This window comes from Macaca fascicularis, chromosome 8 (assembly GCF_037993035.2).
Source record: "Macaca fascicularis isolate 582-1 chromosome 8, T2T-MFA8v1.1".
NCBI lineage: Eukaryota > Metazoa > Chordata > Mammalia > Primates > Cercopithecidae > Macaca > Macaca fascicularis.
In genome coordinates this window covers 84,793,518-84,820,967 of record NC_088382.1, presented here as the reverse complement: position 1 = coordinate 84,820,967, position 27,450 = coordinate 84,793,518, and the positions used below count along the sequence as shown (strand labels likewise).

Genomic DNA, 27,450 nt, shown 5'->3' with positions numbered 1-27,450 from the left:
CCTTTTTAAAATCTCAAACTGATATAATTTCGACTTAATTACAACAAATTAATAAAAGAGGATCAGATTATTTCACTAAACTATTTCTTCAGCTCCTGAATATTGTGGTGCCAGGGTAGAAGTATCACCTCAGATAAGTTTTTTAAATCAACTCTAACAATGTAATTCTTTGTGCAATGAATTAGCTTAAAGTTCAAATCTGAAATTTGGTATGTCTGCAAAAACGATAGCTGTTTCTTTGCTTGGCTCACTATGCTATTTAGAAGAGTTTACATTTCTTTAAAAACATTTTAGAATGGCTAGAGAACAGTCAAGATTTTAGAGTACAGTATTGAAAAGTGGACCCTGTAATATGCAAATTATCTAATATTAGTAATTTATTTTCAAAATACTATGCTTGAAATACATAATAATTTTTAATACGTGAAGAGCATTAAAGTAACACATGGTCTGGTAAACTTTAAATGCTAAAGTAATATTAATACTATTCTATAAGCATTGATCTGTTTTAAATCCACGTCTATCAATAAATTATTTTCACTAGCTAGAGTACTTTATGTTTGTGTTGACATCACATTATAATGTGGAAAAAAATCATTTTCATAAAAAATTATGAATTGTTGGAATGTTCACTCAACAATACTGATATACCATTTGTAGAGTCCACGGACGTAAAAATCATTGAGATAATTGTGCTCTTGGGTAGAGAGATGAGTATTACCATTCACAAAGAGCTTATCTTTTAAAGAATATAATCAAACACAAATAATTAAAATGGCCAAATTAAAAGGGTATCATATTAGCATTTAATTCTTACAAGGAGAATCACAGGAAAATTCATGGAGGATTTCACATTTACTTAAGTGCCAAAGGATCAATAGCATATGACAGATGAATAGTTTCCCCAAACTAAATAACAAAAATTATGATAATAATAGAAAATGGCATCCACTGACCACATGTGTTTATTATTCCTTTAAGTACATTACACATAATGTGTCAATTAATTCGTAGAGCAATCTCAAGGAGATATTATTTGTTCCATTTTACAGGTAAGGTAAATTGAAGCTAAATAACTTACCCGAGGCCACGCCTTGTGTCGAAGAGAGGTAAACAATATGAACAAGACTATGGAAGTTCTCAAATGTTTCTACAAGGGTGTTTGGTTTTTCTTAAGCAATGGAAACTCACGGAAGAGTTAATTTCCAGGGTTCTGGTGCTGGGAAATACGAATGCATTAAAAAGGAATGGAGAAAGACACAAAGAAGAGGCTCCAGCTCATTACAATAGTAAGGGGAATTGATGATGGAGATCTAAACTAAGAGCAAATAGAAGAAAATCTTACACTGACAGAACTGATGGGGCGTCCCTGTTGTGCGAGGGGCAGTAAGGACCAGAAAAAGAGTCTATGTAAAGTCACGCTATTTAAGAAGGTGGTAATGTATCCTTTCAAAAAAATGTTCCCATAAAAATCTGCTTTTAAGTTTTGCAATCTTTAATGTATACATCATTGTTTTAATTACCAGTATTTTGAACCACTTAGCTATAAGCCAATACTTATTAAATGATCAAAAATGTTGATGTCTTTATAATTTGCACTCCAGAAGCTATTTATGTGAGCCCTTCTTCTTTTACTTTTGTATTATCCTCTCTCTTGCTTTCCTTGATCACTGCATGGTATTTATCTCTTTTATTCCTCCTAAGCTCCTAATCATTTACCTTCTAAAAGTATTTGAAGTATTTATTGTTCTGTCAATTCTTTTATAATCACTTTGTATCTTTCAGATTTTTTCCTACTTTATAAATTCATCTCTTTTTATTCAAAATCTCCCTTGCTATGTCTCTAAATATGTGTTTCTCTTTCACATGCAAATACTGAAATAATTAGGTCGATTTTGTAGACATCTGGTATTAAGTATGTTATCATACTAACGTCAATAAACCAAATTTAGAAGACTTACAATAATTTTGTTCATTTATCTTAAAGTGATTTGTAAATCAAAATAAGCATGGAAAAGGAACTGAAAATAAAACTTTGAAACATGATTAATTTTAATATGTTTATGGGAAATAATAAATCCACCAGCAGAAAAAAAAATTACCAAAACTAACATTTTACAGATTTTAGTATCAAAGCATAATACATTTTTCATAGAAACAAATATATCACCATTATAGGCACCATGATACGGCAATATTTATACACAAGGTCATTTACCATTTAAAAAAAAAATCAGTGGCAATGGTGATTTAATACATTAGTTCATCTTTGTTCAACTTTTTGCTATTATACTTCCTGCCCTGCAGGAGTATTTGCCAGGATACAAAAGAAAATATGTGACCTTAATTTTAACAGTACATAGAAAGCTCTGGCTGCCCATGCTTAACCCTACGTTTACTACATGATCACTAGGAACGTTTTCATACCACTACTCTGACTTTATTACATTTATTTTTAAGGCCACTCCCAAGGAATCAAACATTTTAACAGATTCATTTGGATATTAAAGGATTATTTTATATAAAATAAGAAGTGCAATATCGGAACTTAATATTCTATATGCCTAAATTAACAGAAGAAAAAAAAACCTTAGTTATTAAGTGGAAAATTATTTGAGATTATTTGGAGTTGATAATGGCATAGCATTGAACTGAGGAAAATGTGATAGTTTCTTTCAGTTTTATAGTCGATTATTTTTAAATGTACTAGGTGATTTTCTGAGGGCCATTCACATTCAATGTTTAGATTCATTTTATTAGTGGCATATACAAAGCACCATATAATATATGAAATGTAGAACAATCATGACTATGTAATTAACTGTAGAAATAACTGCTAAGAAAATATAGCAATATTTAACACAGGATTTCTAAAACCATTATATTTTCATTACTTTTCCCAAAGCTAATGTCCCATGTTTTATTTTATAGACTTTGTTTATCAAGATTTATATGTATTTGGCACTTTTGGGGGCTGAAAATAGTTGATGTACTCTGTACAGTAATGTTACAGTTTTATACAAAATTCAGAAATACTGCATTTGGAATAGTCTTTACAATCCTCTTCCAAGTATTCCATTTCACACAACAGCAAATACTCTGAATGCCTTTCCTCCTGGAGGATTCTGTAAACTGCAAAAAAAAAAAAAAAAAAAAACACAAGGTATATTGTTATCTCTATACATAATCCTTCTTATAAATCATGCTTTCTTATGACAGTCAAGAAAGCAGCTCTACGAATCCAGATGGTCAACTTTCTTAGGCTACTATAATTTATAGTTATTGGAAAGCTTGAACGAAAGAGCTTAACTCTTGGTTCCATGCTGGGCTGCAAGTACTAACAACATTTAAGATGTGTAATGGTAATAATAGTAGTCTCTACAGAACTTCATAGATTCTACATCATGTTTTCCTATATTATCTCCTTTCATTCTCATAAAGTAGAGTTTGGCAGCTATTATTCAGTTTTAATGGGGAATACTGAGACTCAGATTTACAACTGATATGCATGGTTACAAGCTTAAAATACAGCTGATACTTACGCAATACTCTAGAGCACTAGCTTATTATCATTGCCCACTAGCTTATCATCATTGCCCAAGTCTGACAAAATTTAAATTACATTGCTATCATACCGATTAATACTCTTAACATCTATAATTACAAGAAAAATATTAGTAAGGATATTTAATGGTCAAATCTGAAAGGACCTAAGAATATCTTCACTGAAATGAAAAAATACACACACACACACACACAGACACACACACACACACACAGACACACATACAGACACACACACATACACACACACACACAGACACACACAGACACACACACATACACACACACACACAGAGCATTCAATCTCATTTTGAAAGTACTTTTAAATAGAAGTTAAAAGTAATGCAGACTCATAAATTTTACTCTTTACTAAATTGGTTATATTTATTTAGCAACATAAATCAAGGTATGTTTTGTTTAAAAGTCTAAAAGTTAAAACAGATTGGTAGTACCATTAATCATTATTTATTCAAATCAACTGTAAGCTTTTGAAGCTTTTACATAAAGTTTTATTTCCTTAATAATTACAAAAGACTTTTGGAGATCAATAAAATAAATGCTAAGAAAGAGAAAGTGAAATATCTTTTATATATTTATTCGTACAAGAAAAAAGGGAGAGAATTTTTGAGTGAGCAAAAATAAGGGTATCACAAGGGTGCACACACAACATATACACACATGGGCATGCATGCATGCCAGGTTTTTCACGCAAGTAGATGGCCAATCCAAATATTTTATTTATGAGAAACAGACTGACTGAGTGCCTCAGGAAGTGAATGTGTTTGCTGTGTTTCCTTTTTGTACACAGTTAAATACTGGAATAACACATATCTCTGAGCCTACGGACTGAATCTAAGCTTTGAGATTTACAAGTTATATGAACTTGGGCACATCATTTAACCCCTCGGAGTCTCAGTTAACATATATATACATATGTATATGTGTATATGTATGTATATGTGTATATATGTATATATAAAATATATGTGTATATGTATACATTCACACATACACAGAAACACACATATATACATAAATATACATATGCACCCTCACACATATATACAGTCACACACATACACATATACACACGTATATACACACACTCATACATATATACAGACACACACACATACATATACATACACACACACGCACACACACATACATGCATACATATATATATATCTCTCTCTCTCTCCGGGTATAGGCCTGACATTTCAAGGATGTTGAAGCTGAGCTAACATACTTAGAGTGCTCAGGAGCATCTAACATCTGGAATATTCATAGTAGGTATTCAAAAATAATTATTATACCGTTTTATTAGGATATCACCTATCATTTTATGGTTTTAAATTAAATCTAAGAATTACAAGGCATGAATAAAACCATATCACTCAGTTTAGCTTATAAAGTTGCATATCCAATTTTATAACTCAAAGATCCATTTTATGTATTATTCTGCTTAAAGAGGACATGAGCAGGTTGTAGAGATGTCACTTTCTCAACACTCACCTCTTGATATAGTCTAATATGAAAACAGATAATGCAGATTTGTATTTTTGAGAGGATGACACCCAGATGGTTACGTGGAAGGTAATCTAGATACCCTGCATGACACATCCTTTGGTGTACATATGTGTGCTCTCCACTGGCAATTTTGAAGAACCCAGGAAATACCTAAAAGTTAGGGATTTTTCTATATACAAATAAATAGGACTTTTAATATTACTTTTATAAGTAACAATGATTTAAAAAATCACCATTGCTTCATTTATTTTAATATTTAGTGATACCTGATAAAGTGAGTTACAAGAATTTTCTCACATCACCAAAATATATGACACTAGTGGGTGGGTTAAATAATATGAAAAATGACCTGAAAGAGTTCATTTATATCACACTAGGCATCCAACTTCAAATCAATTAGAGAGTTTGGTTCTAGGGAAAATCAGACATTGTTTTTGTCAAATACTTTGTCAGATAACTGGATTAGAGAAATATTCTGTGCCTTGCTCACCTAGAAAGAATTAAATATAAAAACTAATCTAGAAAATCCAAAAGAGGATGAAAGAAAGTTCCTAATTATAAGATCAATTAACAAAAGAGTAGTTCTGACTTGTAATCCGATTTTCATGTTGATTTTTATAAGCCTGCAGGAGACAGGCACCTCTGGTACTACAGCTTCTCCCATCCCTGGAAGGCTGACTGGTACACAAGTGTGCAAAGGAACACACTGACTCTGCCACTTAACTTTGAAAAAAATTAAAAATGTTAAAGTGGGTCAACTGTGCAGCAATCATGAATACAGTGATAGATGGTACGTAAAATTATACATACATATGTTTTGTTTTTACCTTTCTGAGAAGATTCCATTCTGAAAAGAAGCAATGTAGGTCTTTCTTTTGTCCACAGGCATTACATCAACATAACCACCATGATTTCGAACCACTCCAGCATGTACTGCTGCCCTGCAGATACTGGACAGCTGAGAAGGCAAGGAAACAAACAAACTGCCATTATTGGAAATTCCTGTTGGACTTGTCCAGCCTATTCTTCCGTTATTAATAGACTAAAGTCGCTGACATCCTGATGTCATGGATAGCCAGTGAGCAGCTACAGGATGAGGTTTTGTGCAGAAAGGAGTGTTTGAAATGTCACAAAGTCAAAGCCAATTCGGAGCAAGCCTGAAGGCCAACCTTAAGGGTGATGCAATGGTAAGACCCCTCCCCAGTCTAATCTAGCAAACACCTGTTCTGTCCAAACAGTAGGCTTTAGAGTATCAAAGCAATAGAAAGCAAATTAGCTTCTTTTATCTCTTCTAGCGCCTGTTTGTCATTCTTCAGTTTTAGCCTTTGTTCTATACTGGGCTCACTCTGACTAAATGCTCACAGGTTAGATTATTCATCCCTCAGGTATGTTCACTTTTGCCTAATACAAACTCCACCATAGTTCTGCATATGACTATGGCCCCTGTTCCAAAATACAAGAAATGGGGTAGTTTTTTTCTTAGTAAATAATGTAATCTACACAGATAAACTTTGCCTAATAACCCTAAAAAGAAAAAAATGAAGAATCATCATAGCTTCTACCTAGATTTGTAATGCCTGTCAATTTAGTTTGAATGGTCTGACATGAAATACTAGGAAAGTCCTCTGATTACATTGTACTAGTCATATAATCTGAACTGAATGGGATTTCTATGGAGAAGAAAATTATTGTTTCAGTTCCAATACTTTCAAATTTTTAAAACTACTGAATTCTAAAAGTCAGATCATTTCTTTTGGCCCATTAAAATCTTCAATTTTAACATTTGCTTTAGTCCAAATGTTTTACCAAACTTTGTCAACAACTAAGTACAATCCAAGGAAATCCGACCAAAGAAAATATTTTAACTGTTTCAGTATAAAGCAATCCATGTCAAATGCCCATGAGTCTTTTCTGATTCCATTGGTGTGTTCTTTTATCTCTATGCACATGTGAGTGATTTAATATGCTTTTTTAAGTTCGCATAAGCATGTATATCTTACATGACCTTGCTTTATTACTGTGCTGTGAACTCTAGAGCATCAGTCAGTATTTATTAGATCAGAGTCTGAATGCCAAGCTGTTTAATCCTTTCCATGCTTTTGCTGTATCACAAAATACCATGTATCTAAAACCTCCATCCTTACTCAAACGCATTTTCTTCAACATTTAAAGTCCCACTGAATTACATTTGCATCCAATATGGTTCCTAACAGATGGGATTAAAAATAATTCTGTGCACATTTCAGTATTTGTTCTGTTAAAAGAGTATTAATCAGCATTTTTCCCAAGGTAACAAAAGTGCTTAGATACAACGTTTACTTAAAGTCCAAGTACTTAATATGTTTTGAGGCTATTGTATTGCCTGCAGTTGTGCGTTCAGCAGGCATCCCTATTTGAGTTCAAAGGTCAGAAGACATTTTCTTTTCATACTCAGACTTCATAAACTCTAATATGTGATGAAAAGAATTATTTATCTGTAAAAATAGAATTTTTAATGAATGCAGAAATATACAATAAACTATAAATAAAAGTTCAAATAAATAGAATGTACAAGGTCTAACTATAAATGGAAGGAAAGAAAGAGAAAGGAAGGAGGGAGGGAAGGAGGGAAGGAGGGATGGAGTCTGGCTGATTGGTTCTCACATTTTCATACTTTATTTGGAGAGATAATGTATTTTGTCGGGCCAGGGAAGACTGGCAATTAATGATTGGATCTCTGATTTCGTACTTGCCATTTGACAGTAATCTTTGTATTTCCAACTTACTCTTCAAACGACCTATATGATACACACATTACACACCCATTTCACTGAGGGTAGAAAGATAAAATGATCTCAAGATATGAGTTCTAACAAAACCTGAACTCTAACAAATAGATGGCTTTAAAGGTATAGAAGTATACAGGATATTGTGAAAGATTTTCACTAGACATGACTAAAATTAAAAGTTCTCCTGCTTAAAGGGAAAATCTGAAAAGTATAATTTCTTTGGAAATCTCTGTTGAGTTCAGATATGCACATTCCTATATATTTGTTAATCTACTTGTTTCAACAAATATTTATGTGCAAGGTACTTGGTTAATATCTGACGTAACTATGTGCTCTAAGCTCTGTTCAGGCAGGACGTGCCTGTCTTGTTCACGGCTTGGCAGACATCAAATTCGTGATCAAAAAACGATGAATGAATAACCCAGCTGCTGCCCTTGAGAAACTTACTAACTAATAAAAGAGATAGGGTAATAATCATAATATCAAATTCAACAGGCTAAGTGCCAAAAGGAGAAAATGAAGTGATAGGGGTTGAAATAGGGGCAACTTCATACTTGAGTTGGAAGGTCCAGCAACACACCCTCAGAGAAAGTGGCAATAATTTAGGTTTTGAAGAATGACCACAATTTTGACATAAAATTTTCAAAAATATTGCATTTCAACAGAGGCAAGAATATAAGCACAAATGTGAAGACTAGCACGTTCAAGATACCAGCAGGATGTTTCAGTGGCACATAAGACTAGTTCAAATCTGGAGCTTGAGAGAGACTCAGAATTGGAGAATAACTGCAAAGGTAAAGCTGAACTGAAAAAAATCTGGACCTAAGAAAGCTCACCAAGAGAAATAGGTGGTAATATACATATTCAGTCCTCTTTATATGATCAAATTCCCTTAATATTCTATTGAGTATGTGCATAAGACATTTCCTAAATTTGCATTTGTAATTCTCTGGCTTAGAAATCTGTAATGGTTTCTAAGTGTTTGCCTCATAAAACATAAACTCATCAGCGTGCGCTTTCAGACTTTGTCCACACACTGATGTGAGCTGGGTTCCTCTCTCTCTGACTAACTTGGTGGAAGCCCCTTTTCGTTCCGATTTTCAGCAGATCAGAAACAAAGCTATCTGCTAGACTGATGTACAGCTCATTTACTCTTAACTCCATTACTTTGTAAATGTCACTTATCCCACTAGAACATGTTCCCTGATCCTCTTTACCAATGGACACTAAAAACCTAGCTCAACAAGCACTTAACAGGCCTGGCACCTTGGAAGGCCAAGGCAGGAGGACTGCTTGAGGTCACACCAGCCTGGGCAACACAGTGAGACCTCATCTCTACAACAACAGAAAAAGAGCCAGGCATGGTGTCATGTGTTTGTTCTTCCAGCTACTTGGGAGGCTGAGGCAGGAGGATCACTTGAGCCCAAGTTTGAGGTTAAACTGAGATATGACCATGCCACTGCACTCCAGCCTGGGCCATCACAGCTCACATTCCTTGTCCAACCCCACTAAAGTCATCTCTTAAAACATCCCCTCAATTAGTTCTCTTTTGCATATATTTTAATGTAGCATGTCTATGACTCTATGCTACATTTTAAATGGCCGTTTGGCACTGAAGATATTGTTTAGACTTTTGACAAAATCTTAATTATCCAGTTTAGACTTCAAATACGAAAGAATCAAAAGAAAAACGAAACACATTTTCCTTCCCAACAATGACTATAGACTATTTCATTATGTGTCTTATATAAAATATATGGGGAGAATGTGAAGAAAAATTTTGTCAAATAATTATACACTCATATCTTACATATGGATATTAATTTTTCGGTGATATGGATGTTTAACTCTTCTGAGAATGCCTATTAACAAAGTCTGTTTCTTTGCTCTGTATATAAATGTACATATATACATTTAAATGTGGCTATACATTTATATATATACATGAATGTTGAAAGCTGTATAAATTAGGATACTTACATCAGAATAAACTCGAGTTCCAATTACACGAGCATAATGTGGATTTGCTTGCATACAGTTACGAGGACAGTATATTCTGAAAAAAATAATATATATATTAAGCTGGTTACTTAAGTCTTTCTTGTTAGTAAAACCACAGATATGTATACACAAAGTAAGCTCAACATTCTAAACCTTACTCATTTTTTTCTCCTGAAATAGGTCAATTGTACAAGCCCAGGCAGTAGACACAATTGCTTCTGTTTATCTATTTCTATCTTTTGGCACAAATGTGATTTAAAAAAAATTAGGAAGCTGTCTAATGTGGGGATTTCGAGCCAAAAGAAACATCAGAAAGCATCTCTATGTATCTGAGAGGTTGGTACTCAATATATCTGTAGAATTTACTAAACCAATAACTTGGAAAATCTGAATCATTGTCTGCCTCATATATCTCATAGTTTCTCTTCTTTATATTCACATCTTTGGAATCTCATTCAGTTTCATGGTTTTAATTATCATCTTTAAATGGCTGATTTCCAAATTTACATTTCCAGTTGGGACCTCTCTTAATTCCAAACGTGAATATCCTACTGCTTGTTCAACATCTCCACTTAGTTATAATAAACATCTCAAGCTTACCATGTATAAAACCAAATTCCTAATCTCCTTCTCTAGTTCCCAAATCTGTTCTTTCTGTAGGCTTCCCATTGCAATAAATGGCACCTCCATGATTCCAAGTGCTCAGGCCAGAAACCTTTCTATCTTCAATCCCTCTCTTAATCTCACACCTTACGTTCAACCCATCTGCAATTTCTATTGGCTGTACATGAAAACATATCCAAGATCAGAGCATCCCCAAGCACCTCAATCATGGTAACTCTGGGCTCTATCATCTACTCTCTAACTTACTGCAATAGGCTCTTCTAGGCTTCTATGGTCTCCCTGCTTCCAATTTGTCCCTCTTCAATCTGTTTTCCATACTTATATTAAAACATACAAGTCCAGCCAGGCGCGGTAGCTCATGCCTGTAATCCCAGCACTCTGGGAGGCCGAGGTGGGTGGATTGCCTGAGGTCAGGAGTTCGTGACCAGTCTGGCCAACATGGTGAAACCCCGTCTCTACTAAAAATACAAAAATCAGCCGGGCATGGTGCTGGGTGCCTGTAATCCCACTACTCGGGAGGCTGAGGCAGGAGAATTGCTGGAACCTGGGAGGCAGAGGTTGCAGTGAGCTGAGATCGTGCCACTGCACTTCAGCCTGGGCAACACAGCAAGACTCCATCTCAAAATGAAACAACAACAAAAAATGTACAATTTCAAACACATCATTCCTCTACTCTAAATATTCCAGTGGCTTCCATCACATTCAGAGTAAATGACAAGAGCCTCAGGAAGGTCAATAAGCCCTGTATCTTCTAACCTCACTGCCTTTCCAATTTTATATCTTACTCCTTTCCCACTTTCTCACCCTGCTCCAGTCACACTGGCCTAATGGTTATTCCTCAAATGCACACAATAGCCTTCTGCCTTAGAGCCTTTGCATTTATCTTCCTCTCTGCATGGAATGCTCTTCCTCTAGAAATCCTACTGCCTTACTGACATCTGGTTGGCTTAGCTCACTTAAAAGACATTTCCCAACACTTTTTTTTGTTGTTAGGCTCTAATACAATATGACCAAAAGCTTTTCATTTAAACAAAGGATCCAATTATCAATATTTAATCAATCACATGATATTTTTAAAAATCTACTCCCAAAGTTGAAGAAACTGTCAAATGGCACTTCACTTTTAATCAAGTGGCTCGTCTGCATTCACACACACACACACACACCCATCACTAAAAGGAAATACAAACTAAAACTGGAAAAAACACAATTTTAAGTAGTAAATGAGACTCTCAACATAATTATGTTACAATCATTGGTGGATGATAGCATCAACAATTTTCCTGAAAGTATAATAAATATACTTCAGTTGAAACTACCCTTGCCAATTGAAGCAGATCTTCCTTAAGATAGCTTTTAAGAAATAGTTATAGTTCTTATTTCTAAAATTTGTATAACGCTGTATACTCTAGAGTGTATATACTTCACATAACATGGAAACCAGAACCATTTAAATATAAGTAATAAATGCACCTGAGTTTCTATAACTTTGAATTAAAGGATTCATTGTTATAAAAGATGCTGTCTGGGGTTTCTGCAGGAGGAACGGTGTCCCCTTTGACTGGAAACTGATCTTACTGTATTTGAGAACTGCTAGGCATTCACTGCAATCCTTATGGTTGTAAAATCACTTGCTCTGCATGCTCTGCAAACTCTATCTTGCCCATATTCAGCTGTTGGTTTCCGGAATGCCAAAGTCAATAATCCAAGTTGAGTTAGTTTCTACTCAGATGAGTTCAGGTAAAACAAAGATTGGGGGAAGTTTTTGCTTGTTTGTATTCCAATCTGTTTTTAACAGCTTGTTATGTACTACTGAGAAGGTAGGTACTGGTCCAGTAAATGTTTTTTTTTTTTTTTTTTTCCACCCACAATTTGCTGGTAAACTTTGAATGAAAATACTGACATACTTTAATATCTACTTTTACATCTTGAGCATTCAATAAATTTTAAAGATCTAATTGTTTATAGATATATATAAAACTGGATGCTTCTTATATAAGATATTAAGTAATAATTACTACAGAGTAACCAAATGGTTACTAAATAATAGTTTAAGATAGAGTTTATTTTGAATTGTTCTACCAGACATGGAAACTTTCAAGGACATGACTTGCAGGTAAATCTTGTTTCTTCAAGGTCTTCTTGAGCTAATTTAATTTAATTTATTTATTGGCATTTTTTCTCCATAATAGACTATGGCTCAGCCTACTTAAGTGATATGAAATTCTAAAAGAAATGTACCAACTACATGGTTCCCTAAAAGTTATAACCTGTCATATACATAATATCATAACCTAGTTTATGAAACTATTACAAATTTCATACGGGAAAAACAAAAGACAATTTTGTTTCACTGAAATAAAAAAAAAGGGAGAAGCTTTTCAGACTACTTAACGTCAATATTATGTAAAAATTGTCATTTCTATGGATTTATTATATTGGTAACAGTAAAGGCTAAAATTAAATTTTAAAAATTTATATCATTTTCCCTATTTTGATGTTTTGCTTTCTGAAACAAGCCAAGAAATAGGGAGGTTGTTTATTAATGCTTTACTTGATTTATCCCTTTTGCAACAATATTGATATAGTTTGTTTTGTACTTATAAAATTACCATTTATTGAGCATCTGCTATTGAGAGCCTTATGTTAGAATGATGGACAGAGACTATCCTTATTATTTGGTCCTCATAAACCTAGTCACATGGCTGACATAAGGCTAGGCATACTATTGGTACTTAGTAGGTATTTAATAAATATTTATACATTTAAATTCTAAAGTTCCTGGTTTTTTTCCACATATTATGATGCTAAAATTTACCATCTTCACCTAGCAATACATCTTTACTTTTTTCTTTAAAACTGCAATTTGTGCCGGGCGCAGTGGCTCAAGCCTGTAATCCCAGCACTTTGGGAGGCCGAGGCGGGTGGATCACGAGGTCAGGAGATCGAGACCATCCTGGCTAACATGGTGAAACCCCGTCTTTACTAAAAATGCAAAAAACTAGCCGGGCGTGGTGGCGGGCGCCTGTAGTCCCAGCTACTCAGGAGGCTGAGGCAGGAGAATGGCGTAAACCCGGGAGGCGGAGCTTGCAGTGAGCCGAGATCGCACCACTGCACTCCAGCCTGGGTGACACAGCGAGACTCCGTCTCAAAAAAAAAAAAAAAAACAAAACTGCAATTTGTAAATGTAGGGGTCTTGAGAAATCTGAAAAAAAATATTTCTACAAAATTGTCTAAGACTACGCAGCAAATAATGATTTAATCAAATATGTGGGCCTTATAAGAGCATAATTGGTCAAGCTCTAGTAACAGCAGATTGTATTTTTATCATAAAAATATTCAGCATATAATTCATTGGTGAACAAATGGCAAAAAGTATATGATGCCCTTCACCCAGTAAGAGGTCCTCAAATTATCCTGCATACTTGGTAATCTGCGGATTTCAGCAAATACAAGCTGAGGACTTCTAAAATTCTCAATTAAAATGCACCAAGTTAGCTGACCAAAAACATTATAACAGCAGTCCTGCATTAGTAGAGACAAATGATTTGAAAAGAAACAGACTATGTGTATGTGAGGAAGTCTATTGTTTATATCACATCTGTAACTTGGAAACTGATAGAAAATGAAGTACTCTGTTATATGAAGATCACAGTCTTCTATTATAAAGATTCCGTTATGTACCTTGTGAACAGCCAGTCCCATTCTTTAAGTGAAATGTTGCTTTCATTTTAAAAGGGCAAGTAATGACGTTTTTCCAAAGTAGATAAACTTTTCCATAAAAATTAAGCTCCTTAAATTTTTAGGCATGTTGTCAAATTACAATTATATCTTGAAATCTCATTACTAGTTTTTAGAAGTAGTGTGGATATTTGCATTAATGGAAATAGTGCAGATAGAACTAAGACTGGATATATGGAGACACAATTTATTTTTCCTATCTACTGATTATGGATTAAACCATAATACTTCTAACAGTTTTCATCTTAGCTTGGCCAAGATAAATAAAGCTTTTTTCATGATTTTATAGTACATAAATTCCATTATAATTCTGTAAAAGAGAATATACAAAAAAATAAAAGAAAGGCAAAGATGGGCTTTTTAACTTACCAAATGCAATCAGATTGATCTAATTTAAAAAACTGGATAATAATGTTAAAAATATGAGTTATGCCACTTTAGTTTCTGTTGTAAGAAACTTACGAACTGAATGATTTTGTCCCTTCAAAGTTCATATGTTGAAGTCTCAATCCCCAATTTGACTGAACTTGGAGACACAGGGCCTTTATGAAGGTAATTAATGTTAAACGAAGTCATAAGGGTGGGGTCCTCATCCAATAGGATTAGTGTCCTTATAAGAAGAGATGTAAGAGAGAGAGCTCTCTTTCTCCCTCCACCATGTGAGGACACAGAGAAGGTGGCCATCTGTAGACCAGGAAGAGAGCCCTCATCAGGACCCGAATCAGCCAGCACCTTGATCTTGAACTTCTCAACCTCCAGAACTGTGAGAAACAAATTTCTATTGATTATACCACCCAGTCAGTGCTATTTCGTTACAGCAGCCAGAGCAGACTAATAAAGGACTCTTTGTAGCACAGATGAATATACAGATTACACGCATAAACCCTGATATTATGAAATAGCAGAGAATACTTTTGCATTGGGAGAAAGTACACTCGGCCTGCCTGGAGTGCATGTAGTTTATGGTGTTCCATTGCTCCCTCCAGTTTAGCAGTTCAAGATTATACATCTTTTGAATCCCAGAGACACCAGAATTTCAGGCAAAAACAGTTATCGCAGGGCCAAAGTTCCCTATGTGTACACTGGTTTACCTTGGGCAATGTGAAGCAGGCTTATGAAATGGACAGAGCTGTTCCACAGTTGTTTCACAAGTCACAGCCTGAACTGAAGAATTAAAACACAAAACAATGAGTGAATCCTTTGAAAGCAATAACATATTACATAGTACTAAGAAAATAAGATGAAGAATGTGCTAACCTGTTACTTTAGAGACTGTGAAGGAATTAGCAGACTGATATTTGCTGAAGGTAAAAATACAGAAATGTTCATTATTTTCACATAGTCATCATAAGCAGCAGCATCATTTCTGGAATCTTTCAAGTCTATGAACACTTAATTTTCTTTTTAAACACCTATTACACTAGACAAGTAGCAATATAAGAATATATCATCAGTTTTATGCTAAATCCATATTACCATCAGTTATTAACCAAATCAATACCATTCTTAAGGTGATCTCTTTTCATTATTAATCTCAAAAACTTATAGATAATAGCATAAAGCTATATCTATTTTGATTCCTATCAAAATTAAAACCCTCAAATACTAATTTCCTGCCTCCACAAGACCAAACTATTTATTCTTTCACAACAGGAAATACAAAACAATGCTGTTAAAAGACTACAAAAAATAAGTACCGAAGGGAGTGTATATTATTCCTTTTTGGTTCCTCCTAGTATCTAGCAAAATGTCTACAGTAAAATGAATTAACTTCTCCTCTTTACATGCATTATTAAAATGCTGAAATATAAGATCAGGCACACAATTACACATCAAAATTTTAATTGGTTTATATATATCCAAATTTTTAGAAAAATATCTATTGCAAAAGGTAAGGCTACTTTAACGTGGTTCACTCTCTGAATATATTAGCTCAGAACTGAAGGTGTAAAATTTCAACAACTCTTTATTTCTGTCAGCTTCAAATTCAGTATTTAATATTCCTCATCTACAATGTGTCCAAAAGAAATAACATTCTCTGAGGCATAAAATATACAACCTATTAAATATAGCCTTCAAGTTTCAAGAGAATTTCTATAATTGAGAGATAATTAAAAATTAAGAGGAAAGAAAGTAAATAACAGGACAAATGTCCTTTAATGGAACACCCACTGCTTGGCTTACTAAAGCTAATAACTACTATTTATTACTTATTGAAAGTAATTAATAAATGTTTGCCAAGTAAATAGATTAATGAATATTTCTATAGAACTTTCGGCCAAGTGTGGTGGCTCACGCCTGTAATCCCGGCACTACGGGAGGCTGAGGCTGACGGATCACTTGAAGTCAGGAGTTTGAGACCAGCCTGGCCAACCTGGTGAAACCCCATCTCCACTAAAAATAACAATTAGTTGGACATGGTGGCGAGTGCCTGTAGTCCCAGCTACTTGGGAGGCTGAGGCAGGAAAAGTTGAACTTGTGAGACTCTGTCTTAACAACAACAACAACAAAAATTGCTAAAAAGAGTTATCACTAACAGCTAAAAACCACCCATCAGGCCTTTGAATAAGACTGTATAAGCTGGGTGCGTGGGCTCACGCCTGTAATCCCAGCACTTTGGGAGGCCGAGGCGGGTGGATCAACTGCAGTCAGGAGTTCAAGACCAGCCTGGCCAACATGGTGAAACCCTGTCTCTACTAAAAATACAAAAATTAGCTGCGTGTGGTGGTGCATGCCTGTAATCCCAGCTACTTGGGAGGCTGAGGCAGGAGAATCACTTGAGCCCGGGAGGTGGAGGTTGCAGTGACCTGAGATCACGCCACTGCACTCCAGTCTGGGTGACAGAGTGAGACCCTGTCTCAAAAAGCAAAAAAACAAAACAAACAAATGAAAAACAACAATAAAAAAAAAAGACTACATAGGAGATCATTCCACAAATTTTTAAGAGTTCCTAATAGTTTTTTATAGTTATTAATTCTAACTTAACCCCACTGTGAAGATATCATGCAACTGTATTGTAACAAAGAGACAATGTCAAATTTCCTAAGAAAAGGCATTCTGTATGAAGTTCAGTAATGTTTACTGTTTTACTTAGAGGAAAAAGACACTAAAAAGGTATTTCAAAAGCCCCCATTTTTCTACTTTCTATACAGTACATATAAAAATGCACAGTGTTTTGGAATAAGGTATTTGGTACACCTCATAGGAGAAACATTAATAAAATTAAATGCTTTTATATTGAGATACTTTTAAATGGACAAAAGAAAGATGACATAGCATAACACATATTTAGAGAACTTTTCAAAATGCTCTTTTCTGTAAAGTAATTTATCTTATCAACGAAGTTAATGTTACATGAAATAAGCCATTTTCCCTAAATAGGACAAGAAGAACATGCAAATTAATTACCCTTCTCAGGGTATTTTCTGTCAAGCTAAAAAATATATTGCTTTACATTAAGAATTAACTATAAATTTACACATTTTTAATGCAACTCAAAAATTTGGAGTTTTAGCATGCCCATTACAAGCAAAAGGGTTCAACTTTGTCCTTAGATGCTTTATCTTCTTTTTGTCTAATAAAACTACAAGCTAAATGAGCCTTGAAAATTACCAAATTATTTCTTCTTAAATTATTCTATGCTTTGCTCTTTAAAAATGTGTTAGTTCATTGTTACAATTTAAAATTATCTGGTCCAAAAGATTATTTGTGTACTTACCCAATTGTCTGAATACCATTTCTATTAGACTTGATGAAATAATGTTTTCTTCCTTGTCTAGTGATATCTACCCAACCACCATCATTGTCTATTATACCATAATGAATTGCAGCTCTACAGATGCTGGATTGCTTGGAAAAAAGTAGGAGATAAAAGGATGTTAAAAATATAAGAGTTCTGCATAAGTTCAAACTATTTACCATTTATATGATTTTAAATTAAACATTTCTGAGCAAAATATACTTATGTAAGTTATTTTGCACAATAAAAATCAAATATTATATGGAAGGACCCTATCCTCAAATAATTACATTTATAATACTTACCATTTCATAATGTACACTGCCAATAACTTTAGCTTTACTATCCACACAGCCAGCAGGACATTCGTACCTAAATAAAAGTAATTGGGCACAAAATTTAGTTTCTCTGAATGTCAGTACAAAATACAAATAGTTATTATATTCAGTCAATTAGTTTTCAAAATAATAACAAATATTACCTATTGCAGGTTGTTCCTTTGCACTGATCTCTTAATCTTACTTCACATGAAACAATTTGGGCTATAAAGAAAAAAATACCAAAATAACTCATATAATATAAAAGCAGTTGTAATTCATTATATATAGCCTAATGACAAAATTTTTGCCATTCTATAAATGTTCAAATTAATAAAATCTTGATGGACATACCATTTAGGTACCTAAGAAATTTTATAAGTAATATAGAGGTCTTACACATTTGCTGTGTGCTTATGACTTCATTTCTGCTACTATCATCTGATCTTGTCCGGACATGGGTGTCATGGACTTGTGACTGCTGGCGTTCTATTTCATTTGTTTCCTCTTCTCGAGGGGTATAATACCCATCTGACCCTTCTGTTAGAGAAAGCAGATTTAGGAAATATTAACCCTATTTTACATGTGCACAAATTACAAATAATAATATACTTTGTTACTACTGTTAACATTGAGAACTAGAAAAATCAGTACTGTTTTTTTGCACAGGATTTGGCTTCAGGTGGTGATCTTAGGTACTGCATTGGAGTAAATGAAATACACACATAAGCCTTTTAAGTCCTTGATTCATTTATGTTAATGTTTGACTAATATTCAATGAAGCTGCTTCTAAACTTTGCTTATATTTCAACATATCATTGTTTGACTTTCATAATGACATCATGAAATCTACAAAGTGATCTAATAAGTTCATGGCTTAGCAAAATCAAATGTGATTTCAATTAAAATCATATTCTTAATATTTTCAGGAGGATCACATTTAGACTTCTCCCAAAAGGAAATGTGGCCTAAAGAAGGACTGATATGCCCTTATTATTTATGACAATATCCATCTCCACAGCAAGTTTTTTCCCTTTAGAAGAAAAGTCAATGTGCAGAAATTTAAACTTGACCATGGAGAATAATTTCAAACTTTGAATTTAATGTTTTTTTTTTTTTTTTTTTTTTTCCAGATTGGCCTTTATTAAAGGCTTGACAATGGCACATTTTGGAGAGGCGTATTATTTTGATGCATGCCCAAGAACTCAGAACCTAAAAAAAAAGTATGAAGTCACAGGAAAGTCAGCTTTAAGTAAAAGATAATGGTCACTGGGGAAGAGGCAGGCAGGTTGGAGGTTTGGACATAGAGAATATGAAAAACACCCACACAAGGAAAAAATGCTGCAAATACTTCCAGGAATGTTTAAATGGCTTATACAACACAGGGATATATATGGGCACTTCTCTACACATTTTAGTTAATGCATCATTAAGGGAAAAAAAAGAGACATGTGTCATTATGAGCACTGAAAAGGGGCTGTAATTGTTCAAATATTTCATATTATACTCAGTCTACATCATTCCTCCTTCAGTCACCATTAAGAAAAAAAGTACAAGGCAGTAAAAAATGTTCACTTGAATGCACAAGTGCATGACTTTTCACAAAGCTTTGTCATAACAGTTTATCTTTATGTGCTATAAACAGGACACCATATTTACTATTTAAGACATCAAATGCATTTCAGAGTACTACTCAATGTACTACTCAAGTAATATAAAACTAGTTTTACAGTTTTATGTAACTATTATACTTTTCTTATTTTAGCATGACAAATTGAATAGTGTGCAGTGAGAAGTGAAAAATCAATATAATTCATTGAGCATGGTTCAATAAGATACACAAAGGGGTATTTTGTTAAAAATGTTTACAGTGCTAAAAATAAATTGTGTTAAATTGCTAAATCCTTTAAAAAAAGATGACAGTTATGGAAATAACTCTAGTCAACCATACATGAAGATGACTTTTAAGAATATAAATATACTTGTCATTCTGGGGTTATTTCAAAGTAGAATCAGAAAGTTACCTGAAATAATCATGGAACTTTAAAAATTTCATGTTAGTATAACAAAATTCTTATTAATATAAATATGATATAAATAATACAAATATTTGAAATAGAGTTCTAGAGACTTTTCGTGTAATCATTAAGTGTACTTCTGGCTTTTTTAAACATAAGTAATGCAGGAGCTGGATTAAAGTATAAATCAACATGAACACTACAACACAATAGCACTTACCTTTGTAGCACAGATTTTCTCTACAGCCCCCTCCAAAACTAGGTGGGCAAGCAGAACAGGGCCGCCCATGTTTGTAAGGGGCATGGCCCCACCAGTTTCCCCTTTAAGAGATGATACGCTCTATTAAAAAGTAGTCTAACGGCATAATTTATAAAATATTGTGAAACATCACTATATATGAACATTCTAAGTAATTATTTTGGTGTATAGATTTAACACATTTATATAATTTATTACAGACCCCTTTTGGTTACTAGGTTTAAATATAAATTACTGCCTCATTTTGAAAGTTTCTCACGTAAATTAAAACACATATTGTTAAAAATTACGACAACAAACTTTTGCAGAAAGCCAAACTCTGCCATGGAATATTCACTATATTCCATTTGTTTTAATAAAAACCCATTATTAAACTTGAATTTGACCCTAAATATGATTGTGTCACATTGTTAATATAATCCTATAATCCCTTAAATGGTCTTTACACAGATGAAAATGCATTTCTCAATTAATGTACAGTTTTTATCTCTAATAAATAAAAATTATTCAATATTTATGGATAGTATAGTGAGTAAAAGTGAATACATAAAAATATGCTTCCCATATTCACAAAGATTATACATTCATATTTCATATCCCCCTTTATGCATTTATTTTATGCATTAGGCAACTATAATTGTTGCCATATTAAATAAACAGAATTAAAATAATACACTTCATTCAGTGATACACACGGAAAACGGGAAACAATCAGGAACATAAAGGTATTTTCCTTTTGTTAAGAAAAATGTACATTTGAAATAGTGTTTTGTCTACTCACTTTGGGGAGTAATTGCACACCAGGTAGACAGCTTTGGGCCATATCTGCCCCCAGATGTTCATGTTATTACACAAATTAATGGCACAACCAATTCTGCTACTAGTTGCCCACACCACCTATATTAGAAAAATGAAAGGCTCAGAAAAAGCAGGCTGAAATCAAGTAGGACAACACTTCTGAGAGAAAAATGCATATAATTTGAAGGTGAGAAACCAATGTTTATCATTCAAAATGAACTGAGATCAAATCAAAAAGGGTTTTTTCCCTGAGTCTTTGAGTAATACCTAGTTCAATTTTAAAAAGAGAGCTGCAGAAAAATAACTGTGTCTGGTTATAATATGCAGGCATTTTCAAATGCAAACTTAGTAAATAATTCAAAAGTTACATCCTCACGAACCTAATGTCATATTAACGTGTCTATGAAGAAACTTTTCTGACAAAGGAACAGAAAATCACATCCTAAACAGCAAACACTGGAGCAAAAATTTACATGTCCAGATTTCTTATACAACATGATCTTTCCATCATGCCACAGGTTATCAGGTAGTTTGATGCTGGTCAGTCTTGTCACATGCAAAAGCATACAGAACAATTAATCTGCTTTATATTCACTGATAATAAGTCTGATCAGCAGTGAGCTTTATCTAGTTCAATCTGCCTTTAGTTGTTTGATTTGGAAACTTAGAACATACCAATTGTGAACATGAAATATAAATATATATATATACATGTTGCACATGTAAATATTGAATGTCATTGGTAAATAAAACTGTATTTTTATTCCTTGAGATAAAACTTTGACACTGAAGATGGTAAATTTCTCCCCATATTACTGGGGCCATATTAAAAATGTTTGATATGCAAAATCACTGAAATAATGTCTTTTTAAGTAGATGCTTGGACTTTTTTGTGTGATAATTATTTTCATTGTTTATAGAAATTTGTAAGCCAATTCAACATAATCAATATTCATATAATTTTTTTAATAACCATATTAAATGATATAAAAAAGACAAGTTCACTAGCCTAATTTCTTTCATAGTTACATTAACTCAATTTGGGGAATTAAGTATAATACCCCCTAAACATACCTGTGTATAATGTGTACATACGGGACCAGAACACCTGAATGGACAATATGGGTTGCATTCATGTTCATATGGGTAGCTAAAATCTTTCACTTCATCATACCATGCTTGTACATGAAACGTCGGGGGCCTATATCTATTAGAGAGAAAACAGTCACAGAGGGCAAGCAAAGTTGCAGAAAATACAAAACTAAATATTGCAAAATACATTGGTATAATTTGGTAGTAAGATACTTTGGTGTAAATTATTAAACTTAAATATTTATGCCCATTACATTACTAATAAATTGATGATTTAAAGTCTAAAAAAATGCTGATTGTTCTGGTATGATATTTATTTTTTGTTACTTGTTTTGTGATGATTTTTCTTTCAAGTCTTTGAAAAACTGCACTGATGAATTAATAAGGATTTCATTTTAAACACTAATGTTTTCAGAAACAAAAAGTTGTGCTTTAAGATACCTTCCCCAGTGTGCTCCCAAATTCTGTCCAATTGATGGAAGCAAGCTTGCAGGTCCATGTTCCCACAAGCAAGATTCAGCCCAGGATTCTGCAGATCTTTCCAGCTCTACATCCCATGTCTACAGTTTAAAACAAAAGCAAAATGTGCACATGTAGTATTTGGACACTTCTTCAGAATATAGCGTTGAGCAGTTCTTACATTTCCTCCTTTCTTTCTTTACAAAGTCAACATCATAGTTTGGATTCTCATCAGACTCAAAAGTCATCTAAATTTTTGTGCTGGCCTCCAAATCAATCTCCATGTCTCTATCTCTTAACCCTCCAAATTGCCCCACACATGCTTAGAATTACTTAAGTGAACACGAATATGCTGAAGTGATTCCTCTGTCTAAACACATAAAACAAATCCCCATACACATAAAGTCCAAGATCCGGGATCCCATTCTTCCCTATCATAAAGCATACAAGTCCTTGCTCTTGCTGACATTGTTTCCTCTGCCTAAGCATTCTTCTCCCAGTTATTTGTCAGACAGGTCCCTACTCTTCCTTCACAATCCAGCTTTATAAAATACTTTTTCTGTGACATCATATCAATTTTCTTAGATGTAAGCTACTCCTTTGGGACTCTTAAGGCTTTGTTACATTTCTTTGTTTAGCACTTATTACATTGTAATATTAGTATTTGCTTACATATCTATCTCTTTCATGAGACTGTAAATTGAACGGGGCAGTGCTGCTGGTATCCTTGGTCTATTTTCTAGTGTCTATCATCTGGACAAGGTGATTAATAAATGCTTCTTAAATACATGAATAACAAATCTAATTCTCATAAAAATATATACATAAAATTAAATAATTCATTTTTAAAAATAATTTAAAAAGAATTCAAATCACTAAGTTATTTTAGTGAAATGATTACTGAAATAATTTTGCAAGTTCTGGGCTTAGTATTCAAGTTATTAATTTGAAAAATATGCAGTATAGTATCGTGGTGGTAAAAACACCGAGTTAGGTAGACCTGGGTTCAATCTTAGCACTACAATTACAGGACTCTGGACATGTTATGAAGATGGGAAAACAAATCTGGGAATGGAAACTGAGGACACAACTTAAGTGACAGTGAAAAGAGTAGACAGCGAAATGATGTTTAGGAATTTAAATTCCTACAACTTGATAAATGGCTGGAGTAGGCGGTAAGGGAAAGAAAAGGTGAACACTGACGATACTACCAAATTGGAAGAAAGGAAATAGGGAGAGAGAAACAGATGGTTGTAATAGAAGTGTGTGTCTAGGTATTTCCATGCATATTTCAAGGGTGACGTATGAGGGCACATATGCCAAGTAGAGAGTAGAACTATATGACTGGGGATCCAGAGGAAAAAATGTGCTCTGAAGATATGAATCGTGAAGTTATTCAACCAGAGATAAATTTATTTGGGAATATGATATAGAATGAGAAGAGGAATAAAATAAAAAGAAAATTCTGGGGTTGTCAAAATCTAAAGGGAGAAAACTCCAACAAGATAACAAAAGAAGCCAGGTGAGACAGAATAAAAGAGGTTAAAGAAAAACTAATTAATATGAAATTATAGAAGTAATGAGAGAGAAAAGATACTTTGGGAGTAGAGAATGGGTAACAAGTTTGAATAACACAGAAAACCAAGATTTCCTAAGTACTAATTCATGACTAAAAGCAACTTCAGATTAATGATGGGTGAAGAAATCAGAACACAGAGCATTAATAAGTGAAGAGAAAGTATGGAAAACAAATGTGAGCTACTTTCTCAATACTTTAGATAGGAAGAGAGATGTGGCAGAAGCTATAGATGAGATGCCAGAGTCTAGGGAGAACTTGTTCACTTGCTTTGATTTTTAAAGGATACAGGAAATCTAGTCACATCAATACGCCAAAAGGAAAACACCCTAGGGACAAAGATGCATGGAAAAAGAAATATATGTTTGAGGAGAAGAAGATTCCTAATTCATTCATATAATTTTTCATAGGTGAACATTCCTCCCCATTCCATTGTGGTACTGAAATACAGATCAAATCACAAAGGAAAATTTATACAAAATTAGAATAAGTTTATCATTAGCGTATCTTAATTTTCTAGCAAAATACAAAAATAGTGTATTTATATGCAACTAAAAATATAAGAGCAGCAAGAGTCGTTGCTTTCCATAAAAGTTTTAATTTTACTTTCAATTAGTGTCAAATATTCAAGATGACTGGTTTTAAGATATGGACATCAGAAACAAATGCTGTAAACAAATATTATCAGGTAAGCACTTTATTTGCCAATTATGGGCATATTATTAAACTTTACCATTTATCTTTGACCTAATTTTATAATTATACATAAAGTTTATTATACAAAAGTATAATTCAAGTTGTGGTCACTATTTGTCCAAAGAAGAATTAGGTAAGAAACAATGAATTTGGCTAAAGTCCCAGAAAATGAGCAAAATGTTGATTTCCTTTTGTATCTAGAAAGTTGGAGAAGTAATCGTCTCTCAAAAGCAAGCAGGTTTCCAGGTGGAGTTCCCTAAAGACATAGGTTGTCTTTAAGGGACAAATTATTATCTGCAATCCAGGAAATCAGATTCTTGCAGAGTTCTCTAGTTATACGCACGATATAACTACACTTACCTGTAAGGGTTTTGTTTTGTTTTTTTTTTTAATATATCAATCTCATATTCAAAGAGTAGCCAGAAAATAGGAAAAACAGAAACAGTTCCTAGAAGGCTAAAAATAATTGCTTTGAAACAATTGCGATGGTTTTAAAATGCCCTTTCCACTAAAGGTGGAGTTGAATTCCCCACTCTCCCCTTGAATTTGAGCTAAATAGTGACTCAATTCTAATAAACAGAAAGAGGCTGGGAGACTTTGGGTAGCTAGGTTAGGAAAGAAGGCTTCTGTTTTTGTTTGTTTGTTTTTCCTGTTAAGACACATCATGATAGACCTAAGCCAATGAATTAGGAGTCCAGTTACCATGACTAGGTAGCTGGAAAGAAAATATGGAGAGACCACAGAGAGAGATGCAGATGATACTCCAGAGATGTGAGTTTTTCTAGCCAAGGCATGTGACCTGTGAGTTTGCGAGCCCTCAGATGATGGCAACGCAAGTCAGGGCAATTGTGAGACACCTCAAGTGAGGACCATTCAGCTGAGCTCTTAAAACAATCCTTATGGCCTCTACTCAAGTTCAATTTACTCTTGTTTCACATATGATTCTACAATCTTAGGTGTCAGTTTTCCCTATGAAATTGAAAATGGATCATTTTTAGAAAAGATATACAACTAGTTCCACACTAGTTTAATACACTACAGTGTATCTAAGTGTTTCAAGTTTGCTTATATTTCTGTTGTATAGAAATCAGAATAAAATGTAAAACATATCATTCAAATACTTTGAGCTAATTGTTCTTATTTGTAAATTTGTTAGCTGAAATAGAAGGCAACTCAGATCACTTTGAGGACTAAAATTCAATGTTGAATATATACAATGCATAAGCTGTATTTAAGGTATGACTTATGATTTTATTTAATCCATTAAAAATAGTGGGAAAAGCATACTGAATAAACTATACTATTGCTAAAATAAGGGCATACATTTTTAACATAAGTGCTGAAGCAGAGGGGCATGCAACCAAAATTTAGTTCTTTATCAATATTAATATTAATTAGTGACGAAAAGTAATTATCTATTCATAGAATCGAATAAAGCATAGCTGTTTAGGTCAAGTTCAAGAATACAAATCAAGTCTTAAAAACTTATTGAAAGAAATCCTACCATGACTTAACAATAAGCATGGTACATATTTTTTAAAGCTACAACATAGTTCATGTTTTAAAACTGCCAATAAGTTATACCCACCCCATTAAATGTAGGTTAGTCTCTATACATTTCTATTTAAAATCAGATGTGCAAATTAAACCAAGATAGCCTAAAGAGCTTCTTTTTTTCTTCCTCTGAACTATTCACCCAGCACTAATTTAAAGTCAAACCACACTACAATTACCATTTCTCTATAAAATGAGTAGTTGGGTACCCATTTCTATACACGTGAGGTGTGCCAAAATGAAAACAACTCTATTTCCCAACTACATCTGAAAGTTGTTCCTTCTTAGAGCATTGCAAAGGCAGTTATGCTGGAAGTCCAGATCTAGGCTGGAGGCTCTCAAGTCTTACCTTTCCACTAGTGAAAGCTGAAAATAATGATAGAATTATTTTTAAAACTGTCTCTTAGCATTTGCAATAAGTTTTGAACAATAAATTCCCCAAACATCCTTCTTTTGAGACACATAAGTGTACATGCTTAACTCAGAAAAGCACTCCAATATCTCCAACCCTACCTATCCCAGTTCTGTGCAGTCAGGGGCTGACAGAAGTAATGACAGAATTACGCTTTAGTTTCCAATGGTGCTGAAAATACCCCTTCTTCAGTGCTGTGTGTTCTGGACCTATATAAGTCAAGGGCATTCGTGATCAATTTTCTTCTTCTTTTATTATACAGACAGAGACAAAAGTTTGCATTGTTCAAATGACTCAAACCA

At 33.7% G+C, this 27,450-nt stretch overlaps 1 protein-coding gene across 1 annotated transcript in view; it reads right to left on the bottom strand.

Annotated features, from left to right (window-relative positions):
• Positions 1 to 783: 783 nt before the first annotated feature.
• The window catches only part of CRISPLD1 (cysteine rich secretory protein LCCL domain containing 1), a 46,423-nt gene continuing 19,756 nt past the window's right edge, over positions 784 to 27,450 (bottom strand). Inside the window, exons 3-15 of the mRNA XM_005563573.4 lie at positions 22,893 to 23,011; positions 22,434 to 22,566; positions 21,343 to 21,458; positions 20,523 to 20,623; positions 18,684 to 18,824; positions 18,449 to 18,509; positions 18,273 to 18,339; positions 17,947 to 18,077; positions 15,486 to 15,529; positions 15,320 to 15,392; positions 9,843 to 9,918; positions 5,922 to 6,052; positions 784 to 3,132 (exon numbers count right to left, since the gene is read on the bottom strand). Of these exons, the coding sequence (XP_005563630.3) occupies positions 3,081 to 3,132; positions 5,922 to 6,052; positions 9,843 to 9,918; positions 15,320 to 15,392; positions 15,486 to 15,529; positions 17,947 to 18,077; positions 18,273 to 18,339; positions 18,449 to 18,509; positions 18,684 to 18,824; positions 20,523 to 20,623; positions 21,343 to 21,458; positions 22,434 to 22,566; positions 22,893 to 23,011 (1,245 nt within the window). The 3' untranslated portion in view covers positions 784 to 3,080. The remainder of the gene's footprint in view (positions 3,133 to 5,921; positions 6,053 to 9,842; positions 9,919 to 15,319; positions 15,393 to 15,485; positions 15,530 to 17,946; positions 18,078 to 18,272; positions 18,340 to 18,448; positions 18,510 to 18,683; positions 18,825 to 20,522; positions 20,624 to 21,342; positions 21,459 to 22,433; positions 22,567 to 22,892; positions 23,012 to 27,450) is intronic.